The following is a 15,670-nucleotide window of genomic DNA, read 5'->3' as shown; positions in this document are numbered from 1 at the left end:
GATGACTTAATCAACAGAAATTTATTGTTTCACATTTCTTGAATCTAGAAGTCCAAAATCAAGGTGTTAAAAGAGTTGATTCCTTCTTAGGTTTGCAAAGGAAGGATCTGCTTGAGGGTCTCTTTCCTTGGTTTGGAGAATGCCGTCTTCTTCCAGTGTCTTTTCACATCATCATCTATTCATCTCCTTTCCCTTTCTTTAAGGACACCACCAGTCATGATGGATTAAGGCCCACACTAATAATCTAATTTTAACTAATTACATCTATGCTGCTTCTATTTTCAAGTCAGGTCACATTCTGAGCTACTGGGTGTTAGAACTTTAGCATATGAGTTTTGTGGGGGCCATAATTCAACCCATTACTCAGTTTTTCAAGTTTTCCAGTTTTTACTTGTGTCAATAATGTGTAAGAGTCCCAGTTGTATCACATCTTCACCAACACTTTTTATTGCCTATCTTTAATGTCATCTTAGGGATTCTGGCTGGAATACAGTGATATCCATTTAGGTTTTTATTTGCACTTTTCTGATAACAAATGAAATTAAACACCTTTTCATATACTTATTAGCCATTTGGTCATCCTTTTTTGTTAAGTGCCTGTTCATATTTCATCCGTTTTTCTACCAGGGTTGTTTGCCTACTTATTTTCTAGGAGTCTTTTGTCATATTTATCTTCTGGATATGAGAGATTTGTCAAATATATATGTTGCAAATGAAACTTCTCAGGTTGTGGTTTGCCTTTTCTCTCTCTTATTGATCTCTTTGAATAAGCACAAGTTCTCAGGTTTAATATTATCTTAAATACTGTTCATTGTTTTGTATTTTATGGCTGACACTTTTTGCATCTTATTTTACAAACTTTTGTCTACTGCCAGGTTGCAAAGTTAATTTTCTATGGCTTCTAAAAACTTTATTGTTTTATTTTTTACATTCAGAACTATATTCCACATAGAATTGATTTTTGTGTGTTGTATGAAGTGGGGATCAGAGTTGATTATGTATTATTTACCTTTTTATATCAATGATTGATCTATCACTATTTATTGGAAAGACTCATTTTCCCTGCTATGTTAGACTGTTGTCATAAATCAAAATTTTATGTGTATCTTTCTAGATAAGTGCTGTCTAATGGAACTTCTGCCATTATGGAAATGTTCATATACATGGTGTTTACTTCAGTAGTTACTAGCCTCCTGTGGCAACTGAGTCCTTAAAATACGGCAAGTGTAACTAAGGGCTGAATTTCATATTTTAACTAATTTTAATTGATTTAAATTTAGTCACATGTCTGGTGGCTACCATGTGGGACAGTACAGGTATATTTATCAGATTGCTAGTCTTTGTATTAGCACCATGCTTTTTAATTATTATAACTTAATAACAGTTATTTTGGCCTAAGATAGCATAAGTCTTGCAACTTTTTGTTATTTTTCCAGAATTGCCTCAACTATTGTTGACACTTTGCATTGCAAAGGTTGTAGAAATTATTTATTGTTTTTCACCAAAAAAGTTGCTGGGATAGTGAATGAGATTGTTTTGCATCTGTAGATTAGTTTAGGGAGAATTTATATCTTAACAGTATAGAGTATTTTAATCTGTTAATATGAATGATCTTCCATTTATTTAATTGCCCTTTATTTCCATCTCAATTATTCTTTCCCTTATTTAATTTCTTTTGATAAGATTTTTATAATTTTCAATATATAATTTTTTCATGTGTATTATTATGCTTATGCCTAGGTGTTTAGTATTTTTTTTTTAAGATTTTATTTATTCATGAGAGACACAGAAAGAGAGGCAGAGACACAGGCAGAGGGAGGAGAAGCAGGCTCCATGCAAGGAGCCCAATACAGGACTCCATCCCAGGAATCTGGGATCACACCCTGATCCAAAGGCAGACACTCAACTGCTAAGCCACCCAGGTGTCCCATATTTAGTATTTTTGATGTTGCGATAAAATGTCATTTCCTCCCTCTGGCTATTTCTAAGATTTTCTCCTTGTTCGGTTATCCAAAAGTTTTGCTATGTATGATGTACCTCGGTTTGCATTTAAAGTTTTTCATCTGTGGGTTGATGTCATTTATTAGTTCTAGGAAGATTCTCAGTCTCTTCAAATCTCTTCAGATATTATTTTTGCCCCATTCTTTCTTCTCCTTGGTCTCCAGTTATACCTATATTAGACCTTTCCTCTTCTTTTTTGTATTTTCATATTTTTAAAAGATTTCTGTGCTTTATTTGGATATTTGTTGCTTAGTCATGTTCTTGTTAACTAATCCTAAGTTTTCCTACTAAATTAATTTTTTGGATTCTCTAAAGGAAAAGACCTTACTAAACTACTTGAAACCAAAACTTATTCATTATGGCTGAATCAAAAAGGCTGAATTTATTACTTGCTAAGCAAGGAAGAACTGTGCTTAAACAAGGCAAACAAAGAAAAGAGTTGGTATTGAATCAGACTTTGGGGAAGTTTGGGGTCTTTAAAAAGCAGGAGTGTTTAACTATTTGCTCAAATCAGAGTATACTTCAGGGATAAGTTGACTAATGCCAAAGAACAGTCAGTCCTTCCCTATGTTGAAATTGAAGAATAGAAACATTGTATTTGGGCAGCCTGGGGGTGGCTCAGTGGTTTAGCACCACCTTCAGCCCAGGGCGTGATCCTGGAGATCGAGTCCCACATCCTGCTCCCTGCGTGGAGCCTGCTTCTCCCTCTGCCTGTGTCTCTGCCTCTCTCTCCCCATGTCTCTCATGAATAAAATAAATAAAATCTTTAAAAAAAAAAAAAAAAGAAACATTTTATTTTCCATTCTTTTTGTCAGATAGTGTATTCTTAAGTCCTAGAGTATCCAGTTCCTGTCTGCTGGTTGTGTTAATGGTGTCTTGCTTCCTTTCCATGTTTTAATTTTATCTCTTCTTAATTTTTAAAAAATTTTATTTATTCATGAGAGACACACATACAGAGGCAGAGACATAAGCAGAGGGAGAAGCAGGCTCCATGCAAGAAGCCCAACACAGGACTCGATCCCTGGACCCAGGATCATGCCCTGAGCCAAAGGTGGACACTCAACCGCTGAGCCACCCAGGTGTCCCTCTATCTCTTCTTTCTATAAATATTTAGAACATACTTATTTTACATATCTGAAGTCCTTTGGAGACTAATTTTACTCTTGTTGTTATTCATGATGATTTATCTCCCAGTGTGTTTGTTAACTTTTAAAATTTTTGCTTTTATAATTAGGTGATCTTAATCTCTTTGAATCTTGAGAGACCTAAATAATGGGTAAATTTTTTTAGGGAGGATTTGCAAAATTAAATTCTTGATTTTTTTTTCCCCCCACATCACAGAGGCAGTATAAATTCAAAACCTCAAATTCATTTTCAGGCAAGCTTGTGATTTTAAATTTTGATTATTAATTACTACCTCATGCCAAACTTTAAATTTCTTTGGTGGCTTTTAAAAAATTAGATAAATATAAATTTAATAAAATGTGTGGGTTTTATGTGTACACATCAGTGGATTCTGATATATGTCTACCTGTATGTTTTTGAATACCTCTGTCAAGATATAGAATACTTCTACCACCCAGAATAGACCTCTTTCTGATCAACCTCATCCCCGTGAATTAGGAAACTAGTGATCTGACTTTGTCACCAGAATGTTTTTTTTATGGTTATTTGATGCTTTCTTTATTTTTTTTAACTTTTTATTTTGAAATAGTTTCAACTTTGAGAAAAAAAATAACAAATAACTTTCATATACCTTTTACCCAGATTCACTAATTTCTAACATTTTATTTTTCCTTTATTAGTTTATTATTCTCTCGCCCTCTTCTTTCTACTCACATACACACACACATGCAGATGTATAATAGTAGTTATTATTTATTTGTTTCAAAGCCATTTGAGATTAGGTTGCATATGTCTTATTCCTTTCATCTATATCATTTAAGAATAGTTCATATTTAAGAACAAAAATATTCTCTAACATAGCTATAGTATAGTCATCAAATTCATGAGATTTAGTCTTTAATCTCCATGTATGTTATTATTGTCAATCCTTTATAGTATGTTTTTCTTTTAGTACTAGATCTAGTGTAGGATCACTTACTGCATTTAGTGATACCTCTTTCTTTAATGTTAAATAGTTTCTCAGACTTTAATGACACTGGCGTTTTTATTTTGAAGAATATATGCCAACTTATTTTATAGAATGTAACTCAATTTTTAAAACATTTTTTTCATTATAAGATGTAGATTGTGTAGTCCATTCTAGATTAGTGCATAAGGGAGATAAAAATCCTATCCTTCTTAGAATATTGCTTTTGAAGGCACGGAGTATCTATCAGCTCCTCACTGGTAGTGTTAATTTTTTTTCAGGATGGTAGTATTAATTTTGATTGCTAGTCAAAGTGTTAAAACTATACTATTATGTAGTTACTATTTCTCTCTCTCATTAATTGTTGCCTATTTAACAAACAGCTAACACAAGGTGGTCAGGCCATGTAAATATGCTTCCTCTTACCTAGTTTTCTCTTTTGGATTTACCTTCCATACATGTTCTTGCTCAAAATATTTTTTGCCTTGATAGTTGTCACTTATCAAGTTGCATGTTATTGTAAGGAAGATCCCGCTCCCTTCTTCCAACAATCTCTCTGCCTTTTTCTCTTTTTCTCTCTTTGTCTCTACCTATCCATCTATCCAACCATTCATCCATTCTCAGGATAGACTCATGGATTCCTTTTATATCCAGTGGGTTATAATTCCTTACTGTTTTGGAACTTGTTACAAATGGAATCATACAGGGTATGTGTCTGTGTCAGATTTCTTTTGCTCATCGTGTTTTTGAGATTCACATATGTTGTTTTGATCTCTGAATATAAGACAGTTATTTTGTTCATTCACTTGCTGGTGGACATTTGGGTTGATTCCAGTTTGGGAGTCTTATGAATAAAGATGGTATTAACGTTCATGGACAAGACCTCTTATGGACATGTTTTCTATTCTACTGGTTTGTTTTTTGTTTTTGTTTTAATATTTTACCTGTTTGTGAGAGAGAAAGAGAGAGCATGTGTGGGGGGTGGGGAGGGGCAGAGGGAGAAGGAGAAGCAGAGAAGCAGACTCCCTGCTGATAAAGGAGCCTGATGCTGGGCTGGATCCTAGGACCCTGAGATCATGACCTGAGCCAAAGGCAACACTTAACCAACTGAGCCACCCAGACGTCCCTCTGTTGCTATTTTTTAGGGTAGATGTCTATTTTACTTTGTCAAAAAACTACTGAACATTTTTTCATTTCATCAACAGGATGAGAATTCTAGATGGTGCACATCTTTGCATTTGTATTGTCAGCCTTTTTCATTTTAGCCATTCAAAATGAGTGGATCTTCAAGTGGTAGGTCACTGTTTCTTTGTGAGTTTTTTAGATTTATTTATTTTTAGACAGAGTGAGAGAGAGAGAGTGGGACGCAGAGGGAAAGGGAGAGAAACTCAAGCAGACTCCATGCTGAGGGCAGAGCCCAATGTGGGGTTTGATCTCATGACCCTGAGATCATGTGTGAGCTGGAATCAAGAATTGGAGGCTTGGGATCCCTGGGTGGCGCAGCGGTTTGGCGCCTGCCTTTGACCCGGGGCGCGATCCTGGAGACCCGGGATCGAATCCCACGTCGGGCTCCCGGTGCATGGAGCCTGCTTCTCCCTCTGCCTGTGTCTCTGCCTCTCTCTCTGTCTCTCTGTGACTATCATAAATAAATAAAAATTAAAAAAAAAAAAAAAAAGAATTGGAGGCTTAACTGACTAAGCCACTGAAGCGCCCTGGTAGCTCACTGTTTTTTAATTTGCATTTTTCATAAAGACTAATAATATTGGCATCTTTCAATATATCTTAGTGTTTTGCATATGTTTTAATTGTTGTCTCCTTACTACTGATTTGAAGTTCTTTTATTCTGCATAGAAGACCTTTGTCAGATTAAGTATTATAATAGTTTTCTCCTAGTCTGTAGTTTGCCTTTTAATTCTTTTTATAGTATTCTTTGATGAACAGAAATTTTTAATACTCTGCTTTTTCTTCATATGGAATACATTTTTGCCTTTTGATAAACAGAAATTTTTAATATTCATAAAATCTGATTTATCAACTTTTTTATGTAGTTAATGCTTTTTATGTTGTCATGAAGAAGTCTTTTCCTACTCCAAGGTCACAATGTCCCTATGTTTTGTATTGGAAGCTTTCTAATTTTAGCTTTTATATTTTGATATATGATTCATCTCTAATTTTTATGTATGGGACAAGATAATAGTTCTAGATTTAGTTTCCTTTCATATTGATATCCAGTTATTCTGGCATCATTTCTAGAAGTCTCTTCTCTCCCAAAAATTACGTTGGCATCCTTCGGAAAAAGCACTTGGCCATATGTATATATGTAAATCTATTTTTAGTTTTCTTCCCCCATGTTTGTCTTTTTTTTTTTTTTTGTCACCCTGTTTCCATTTTTACTTAGGTTGTAGCTTTCTTAGGCTCAAGTTTCCTTAAGGAGTCTCATTTCCACTCTATGCTTTGTATAGATCTAAGACCCTATTACCATTGCTCTGCTTGGCTGCTAATAAGGTTCCCAATTGATGGTATGTGTTTGCAGACACCTTCAATGTGGCATGTAGATTTATCACTCAGGTTTTGATTTTCTCTTTTGTTTCTGGCCATTGTAAATGGTTTTACTTTTTATCAGGCCAGCTCTGCATTTTAAAAGATGGTATTTTATTTAAATTAGCATTTCTAGGTATTTGCAAAGGAAAGGAACTGAGACTTTCTAAACCACCTTAACACGGGGAACTGAAATCTTACTGTTAAGACTTTATTCATTAATGATTATAATTGCTATCATTGTAAAATATCCTTATTATAGAATTACTTAATTCTTTCCTAATATGTTCCAAATTTAATCTTGTGTAATTAATTTTCTGACAGTTTCTTTCTGACCAAATTTTCCTTGCATGTGTTTAACCATCTTTCTATTGTCACCATTTTTGAGACACTTCTTTTAGATGGGTTTTAAATTTCAGAATTGTATTTCACTTTGTGATTTAGTTTGTATTTTCTTTAAAGTAGTATTAAGCTCCCTTTGATTCATTGACATTAAAGTATATTTGGTCTTAATTCTGCCATCATAGCATTTGTTGTGGTTTTTATTCCTAAAAATGTTACTATATAATCACTACATGATTCATTAAATACATTACTATAGTAGCATCAAAATTGTCTTTATTTTTAGTGTATACTTTCAGTAATATGAAAGGTTTGGAGCTTGAATCCATTGATAATCTTTTAACTATAGCTTTGCATAATATAGTTGATTATCTTTTATTAGGCAATGTCTTCTTTTTTTTTTTTTCCATTTGAAAGCAGTCATTTATTAACTGACCAGTTTACAAAAATAATCATGGTAGATACCTTAGTTCATCCTTCTAATAAGCCTATTGATCTGGTCTTCCCTGTTGCCAGCATCTCCACCTTCTACAAAATGGGTGGTCTTTTTCTTCATTCCGCCATGTGGAGAAGATAATTTGAAGGGCCATAAAAAGTTGTTGGCTTCTTTGAAACGTTTTCCAATGGTATAGGTCTCGTGAATCAGATCCTCCATGCAGATGATGCCATATTTACCAAGAGACCGAGCAATCAATGTGTTATCTGTCAGGGCAATTCGCTTCTTGTTGATCTTGCCATAACCACGCTTGTAGATCAATTCATTCACTGACTTCAAGTTTGGGTACCCCCATGCTATATATGGTTCCACAATCCTTAGCATGTTAACTGAAGCCTTGTTGAGCTTAACAAAGGTGCCATTGAAGATCTGGCGAAGGCGAAGAAGCTGCAACACCTTTCGAACCTTTGGGCTCACACCTTTGATACCTCTGATCCTGATGACAAATGCCAACTTGGGTTCTGCAGGCACATAGAAGTTGCCAGCTTTTCTTGCCATCCTCGCCATGTGAATCTCAGTTCTGTACATCTGCCTGTATTCCCTGTGGTAATGCTTAGCCTTTTCATAGATAAGCTTCCTTCTTGCCTTTCGAAGCATCTTTTGGGCAAACTTTTTTCTCAGACGCTTGATCTTCATCTCCGCGAAGTTCCTTCACTTTTTCTTAAGGGTTTCCGGCACAGCAGGAACTTTCTTCTTCTTCTCTTCTGCCGGAAAAAGAGGTTCCATGGTTCCAGCCGGAAAAAGAGGAAGTAGAGGCAATGTCTTCTTATTGCCAGTCATGTACAGTGGCATTTGATGTATTACGTCTTCTTTCCTTTCTGTTCCTCTTTCTTAGCACATCATATTAATTGGTTAAATTATTTTTCTTGATATTTACCTATATAATTTGTTTGTATGAAATACTTATATATTTTTTGCCAACTTTAAATTATCTTTGCCTTGTTCTTCTCTTTGCCTCTTGTTAGGTGTGTAATTTCTGTGTAGTCATTGTTTGTAACTGTTATATTCTTTTCTGTACCCAAATTATTTAAACAGCTAAATAGTTTCATTGCTTCCCTCTGGTCCATTTTGTGTTATAAAGGTGATTGCTCATTTAAGTTTATTTATTTTTATTTTTATTTTTTTAGATTTTTTTATTTGAGAGAGCACACAGTGGGGAGGGGCTGAGGGAGAGTCTTAAGGAGATTTGGTGCTGAGAGCAGAGCCAGACATGGGGCTCTATCCCAGGACCCTGAGGTCATGACCAGAGTGAAATCAAGAGCTGGGTATTTAACCCACTGCACCACCCAGGCACCTCTGCTTCTTTAAGTCTTAATTTGTGGCAAACTGTTGGACTGTGATTTTCATTTGCTTCATAGGTACTTTTTATTTTTCCTGTGTATTTTTCCATTTGATTGCCCTTTTTTTTTTTATATTTGAGAATTGATTTTTTTTTTTAGTTACTACTCTTTATTCATTGAAGAACATTTTTTCCTGAGCCTGCTATTTGCAAAAGATCACCTGAAAGAGGGCCAGAATAATGTTCTAGACTAACATCTATTCTATGACATTATTTTTACATGTATTTATTTCTTTTCATAATATTTCCTGAGCCAAAAGAAATCAACATAGCCGAGTAGCTAATGGTGCAAATATGTCACTCCTGCCCTTATTCTGCGTCTCCCCATTGGAGATTTTTCATTGAAGGCCTTGCTTTCTCTACTTCTCCCTGTTGTAGGTAGGCTGGAGCTGGGGATATTCTGGCCACCAGTCTATTTATCCTCTTGTGGTGATGCAAAGAAAGGATTCTTGATTGCAATACAATTGTCCCCCTCACTTTGGAACTATGTCTTGCGGTTTTGTTTTGCTTCCCTGAGATTTGTAGCCAAGTATTCTCTCTAGATATACCACTTCAGTTGTTATTGTTATTGTTTTTCATATTTAATATTTTTGGTAGCCCATTCTCTTTTCTGTCTAGTTTTCAAAGATGATAAATAACGATGCATTACATTTTTGAATCTGTACTCCATTAAGCTCCTATTGGATCCATTACTTAGCTATTTATTAAATGATTATTGATATATATGTATTTATGTCTCCATATATGTGCCTGTGGTTTTACATGTTTAAAAATAATTGACAAACTTATTAATATATGAAATTTTCAGCATACAGTTGAACAAAGTTTGCTATATGTTGTTTGCTTATTCACATCTGATGAGATGTAAGAAGGCTGTTACTGAATGAATTATTAGGCTTATCCTTGTTACCTTTATCAATAGTTAATACTCTTTGTATAGGTGGTATTCTGAAATAAACTATTTCATTTCTTCTGAAGATTCTGGCAGAACAATTTGTTTTAATTGTCTGCATAAAGGAAGAAAGGACTTTGTGGTATTTAAAGCTTTTGTAAAAAGTATCAGAGATGATTTTGTAGTAATTTGTATTCTTTAAAGGTATCACTTGATGACAGCCTAATTGCTTTCATTGTTTTCTTTTCGCTCCTAAAATGGAATAGTTTTCTGTTGTATTACCCATTTAGATATGCTGCTTTTGTAGTATTACAGTCCTTACTTGTTTGTCTGAATATAGATAGAATTTTTGCATCAGTGAACAAATATATTGAAACACCTGGTGGTTTTGCTATGAGAAAATTCTTTGTCAAACTATTTTAATATTAGGATATAAGTCACCATGCTTATCATTTCACTTTAAGATAAGGATAATTAGGTGGAAGTATGGATGAACCTTGAAGTATGGGTACAAAAAAGCTGGAAGAAATAAGTTACACTATTTTACTTATTAATTTAAACAGCCTAAGTAATTGATTTATGAAACAAAATCTTGCTATTCTAAATAATGTTAACTTGAGTTTTAGAATAACGTCCTTGTTTTGCCTCCTCCTCAGGTGGCGAGGGATCCTATAAGGGTGTCTAGAGAGAGACTTGGCTGTGTCAAAAAGTGTTAATGATGCATATAGGTATACATTTTGCACAAGCTATAAAAAAAGCAAAATAAGTAAGTAGTACTATATCAAAATAAAAAGCTCCTGCACAGCAAAACATACAGTCAACAAAATGAAAAGACAGCCTATTGAATAGGAGAAAATATGTATAAACCATATATCCGTTAAGGGTTTAATATCCAAAATATATGATAAACTTGTACAACTCAATAGCCAAAAAAACTTAAATAATCCAATTAAAAAATGAGCAAAGGGCATTGATAGACATTTTTCCAAAGAAGACATACGAATAGCCAATACGTACATAAAAGGTGTTCAACATTACTAATATATCAGGGAATTGCAAATCAAAATCATAATGAGATACAAGCTCATACCTTTTACTAGAGAGACTATTATCAGGGGCAGCACCTGGTAGCTCAGTGGTTGAACATCTGCTTTTGGCTCAGGTCATGATTCCAGGATCCTGGGATCAAGTCCCGCATCAGGCTCCCCACAGGGAGTCTGCTTCTCCTCTGCCTATGTCTCTGCCTCTTTCTCTGTGTCTCTCATGAATAGATAAAAAAAAATTTTTTTTTTTTTAAAGAAAGGCTATTATCAAAAAGATAAGAAATAACAAATGCTGGCAAGGATATGGAGAAATGGGAACCCTTGTGCACTGTGGTGGGAATGTAAATTGGTGAAACCATTATGGAAAACAGCATGGAGTTTCCTCAGCAAATGAAAAGTTGATGTACCTTCTGATCCAGCAGTCCCACTTCTGAGTTTATATCTAAAGGAAATGAAATCAGTATCTCGAAGAGTTATCTGCAACCTCATGTTTATTTTAGTGTTAGTCACAGTAGTCAAGACATAGAAACCACCTAATTGTTCATTTATGGATAAATGAGTTTAAAAAAGTATGTGTATATATGTATGAATGTGTGTGTATATAAATATATATATTACAATGGAATATTATTCAGCCATGAAAAGAAGGAAATTCTATCATCATGTGACATCATGGATGAACTTTGTCGACATTTTGCTAAATGATGTGTCAGAGAAAAACAAATGCTTTATGACCTCACTTACACATGGAATGGAGAAACACTGAAGTTATAGAAACAAAGAGCATATTAGTGGTTGCCAGGGGCTGGGGTGTGGGAAACTTTGGGACATGCTGGTTAAAGTGTACATGTTTTCAGTTGTAAGATTGAGTAAGTTATGGGACTCTAATGTATAGCGTGAAGACTATAGTATATTTGGTGTATACATAATACTATATTTGACTGTGTAGTGTTTACTTGAATGTTACTAAGAGTGGATTTTAAATGTTCTCACCACACAAAGATTGGTAGCTATATATGGTGATGGATATGTTAACTAACCTTATTGCGGTAGTCATTTTAAAATATATACATACATCAAATCATCACATTGTACACATTAAAATTACACAATGTTATAAGTTGATTATATCTCAATAAAGCTGGAAGTTATAGGTATGCATTTTAATAGATGAGCTTAACTGCTACTTTTGCTCTAGGCAAACTGACTTAAAATCAGACTTTTTTATTTGGAAGTATCCTGTGGATTTGAGCAATTAATTAGTACATATATTTGGCCAATATATGTACTAATTTCTGTTGGAGATGTGTATAAAACCAAATTTCAATACCACTAGTCACTCATTCACCAGAATGGCATAAAAAAATTAGAGATGTGAAACATCTGTACTTGTCTTACACTACTATTAGAAAAGAATATTGACACATATACTTTGGAAAACCATTTGGCAAAATCTACTGTAGGTGAACATAAATATTCTGATACCTAGTAATCCTAACCTTAGGTATATAGGTACATATATATGTTTATTATAAGAATGCTCTTTATAGCATTACCCATAATCGTTAAGACTCAATTGTCCATTAGCACTAGAATGGGAAATAATTGTAATATATTCATACAATAGAAAACTTAAAACAATGAGAATGAACAAACTAATAACTACTATTAACAGCAGGATGAATCTTACAGACATGGTGTTGAGTAGAAGAAGCCAGACATAAAAGAATACATACATTAACTGTATATATACATTTATATAAATATATGTAAGATACTAATTTATTTACAATCACTTATGTAAAATAAATATAACATACTAATTTATGGTATTAGAACTCAGGAAATGGCCACCCTTAAGTAGGAGAGCATTGTGAAAGAAAGAGGGTCAGTCACAAGGGAGGCTTCTGGAGGTGTTATAATATTCTGTTCCTTGATCTTGGTGGTGTTACATGGGTATGTTCATTCTATGAAAATTCGTCAAGTTGTAATCAAAAGATTTGTGTCATTTTCTGTATTTTTTATACCTCAATTTCAAATTTCCCCATAATATTAAATGTAAGGGCACCTGGGTGGCTCAATCTGTTGGATATTGGATTCTTGAATTCAACTCAGATCAGGATCTCAGGGTCATGGGATTGAGCCTCCTATCAGGCTTTGTGCTCAGCAGGGAGTCTTTTGAGATTCTCTTTCTCTGCCCCTCTCTCACTTGCTCTCTCTCTCTCTCTCTAAAGTGAATAAATAAATTTTTAAAAACAATTAAATGGGATGCCTTGGTGTTCAGCTTAAACCAGCTGAACCAGTTTCTGCCTTCCACTGAAGTCCTGGGATTGAGCCCCATTTCAGGCTCTACACTCAGCAGGGAGTCTGTTTCTCTCTCTCCCTCTGCTCCTTTCCCTGCTCATGCTTTCTCTCAGGTAAATAAGTAAAATTTAAAAAAAAATTAAATGTGCATTGCTTTCAAATACATACATATGTACACATATGTACACATATATGTCTGTACATATGTGTGCACATAAATTTTTTAAGCATGGACCACTATTGAAATATTTGTGTTTCACTACTTTAACAAAAAGACTTGACTTTTTGGCTTAGTCGGTTAAGCATCTGCATTTGGCTCAGGTCATGATCCTAGGGTCTTGGAATCCCCCATATTGGGCTCCTTACTTTAATAGTAAGTTTGCTTTTCCCTATCACTCTCCTTCTGCCCCTCCTCACCATTTGTGCTCTCTCTCTCTCTCAAATAAATATATAAATAATATTTTTTAAAAATGCACTTTCTTTTTTTGGACTTAAATGTTCATAGTAGCTTGATTAATAATAGGCAAAAACTGGAAGAATTCAATGTCCATTAACTGTTGAATGGATAAACAAATTACAACACACTACTGTTCAATAAAAGACAGTGAACTATTGATACATGTATCAACATGGATGAATTTCAAAATAATTACACTGAGTGAGTGAAGTCAGCTCCCCCCTCCCAAAAGGAATATGTACTGTATGATTCTATTTGTATGAAACTCTGGAAATACAAATAAATCTTTAGACACAATCAGGTAAGTTATTGATTGTAGTTTCATTCATTTTTGTAAGTGCTCTGTGAGTGTTTTAGGAGAATATGTATCCTTGTTCGATATATATATATTTTTTGTGTTATATTAAATTTGTTAATTTTGTTGTTTTCTACCCTTTTGAATTTTATGCTCTCATAGTCCACCAGTTACAGAGAGACATTGTTAAAATGCCCTTCTTTGTCAGTTTAACTCTTTCTTGTAATTCTGATTTCTGCTTTACATATTTTGAGGTTATGTTATTAATTGCAAACAAGTTTATAATTGCTTCATCTTCCTAGAGAATTTTTCCATGTTCCTTTTTATGATTCTTAGTAATGTTTTCTGACCTGAAGTCTAATTTGCTTAATATTAGTATAGTAACACCAGCTTTATTTCTATTAGTATTTTCCAGCTATTCCTTTTCTTATTCTTTTGCCTTCAACTTCTTTATATTTTTATGTCGATTCTTAATAATATTTGTTAATTCTTAACAAATTTTTAATAACACAGACATATGGTTTCTTTATATGTAACCTGACCTTATTAATACTGTTTTCTTATACTATTTATTAGTCAATTATGACATGGAATAGAATTCTACTCAGATGGCACAATTTAAGAGATTTCCATGAGGTCTGCGAAGTTAAGAGAGCCAAAACTAGTTTGAACACCAAGAAACCAGCAATAAATAGTATTAGCCAGTCATGACTGTTTCCGGCTCTGAAAGGACAAGGAAAGCACTTAGTGTTATGAGAGCCCAGTGAGTACTGGAGCTCAGGAGGAGGGACCACAAGCAGCACCTTTGGTTCTTGGGGGACTCAGGGACTCCTAGACCTCCTTCTTCCCATTCCTTAATCACTTCCCACTACCTGATCTCCAGGTGGTACATTCATTGATCAAACTGTTTGAAGCCACCTGACAAGGGAGTAATCTATAGGAAGAAGCAAATGGAAAATAATCAGTGAAATTACTTGGACTTTGGAAAACTTCCAGAGAATTCATGTAGAATATGATGTTTTGCCCTCTAATCACCTTTTGCCTTTGAAGTTCCATCTTGGGTGATTATCATATTTCATGTACCTATCCATCCACCCATTTCTCTCTTCTCTCTCCCTTGTTTTTGTGGAAGCATAGTTGACCCTTGTTACATTAGTTTCAGGGGTACAGCGTTGTGATTTGACAACTCTATATGTCATGCAATTCTTTCCACAAGTGTAGCTATCATCTGTCACCATACAACACTATTAAAATACTATTGATTAAATTCCCTGTGCTGTACCTTTCATTGCCATGAGTTATTCAGTCTATTACTGGCAGCCTTTATCTCCCATTCCCCTTCACCCATTTTACCCATTTCCCACTCTCTTCCCCTCTGGCAACTATTGGTTTGTTCTCTGTATTTATGGGCTTATTTCTTCTTGTTTGTTAGTTTGTTCTTTTGTCTTTTAGATACCACATACAAATGGATTCATATGGTATTTATCTTTTTCTGACTTTATTTAGCTTAATATTCTCTAAGAGGTCCATCCATGTTGTCACCAGTGGCAAGGTCTCATTCTCTTTTATTGCTAATATTCCATTTTGTATGTATGCTCCATCTTTATCCATTCATCTTTCAAAGGGCACTTAGATTGCTTCTGTATCTTGGTTATTATAAATAATACTGTAGTAAACATAGGGGCTCTCTTTATCTGTAGACACGCGTGTGTGTGTGTGTGTGTATTTATATATACTCAAACTAAATGAGTAAAATTAAAATTAACACTAAGCTTGGGCAGCCCCGATGGCTCAGCAATTTAGCGCCACCTTCAGTCCAGGGCGTGATCCAGGAGACCTGGGATAAAGTTCCACACATCAGGGTCCCTGCA

At 34.4% G+C, this 15,670-nt stretch overlaps 2 protein-coding genes across 4 annotated transcripts in view; one reads left to right on the top strand and one right to left on the bottom strand.

Annotated features, from left to right (window-relative positions):
- The window catches only part of ZRANB3 (zinc finger RANBP2-type containing 3), a 310,106-nt gene that overhangs the window by 27,318 nt on the left and 267,118 nt on the right, over positions 1-15,670 (top strand). The gene's annotated exons all lie outside the window — the stretch shown is intronic.
- Positions 7,393-8,120, bottom strand: LOC121481852 (60S ribosomal protein L7-like). The gene has a single exon (XM_041739428.1). The coding sequence runs from the start codon at positions 8,103-8,105 to the stop codon at positions 7,440-7,442; it is 666 nt and encodes a 221-aa protein (XP_041595362.1). The 5' UTR covers positions 8,106-8,120; the 3' UTR covers positions 7,393-7,439.

The sequence above is a fragment of the Vulpes lagopus genome, chromosome 24 (assembly GCF_018345385.1).
Source record: "Vulpes lagopus strain Blue_001 chromosome 24, ASM1834538v1, whole genome shotgun sequence".
Lineage (NCBI taxonomy): Eukaryota > Metazoa > Chordata > Mammalia > Carnivora > Canidae > Vulpes > Vulpes lagopus.
The sequence above is the reverse complement of the archived record's forward strand: the minus strand, read 5'-3'. Positions and strand labels throughout refer to the sequence as shown.

Coding starts and splice junctions, on each gene's coding strand:
- LOC121481852 (XM_041739428.1), bottom strand. CDS start 8,105: ATGAAGATCAAGCGTCTGAGAAAAAAGTTTGCCCAAAAGATGCTTCGA.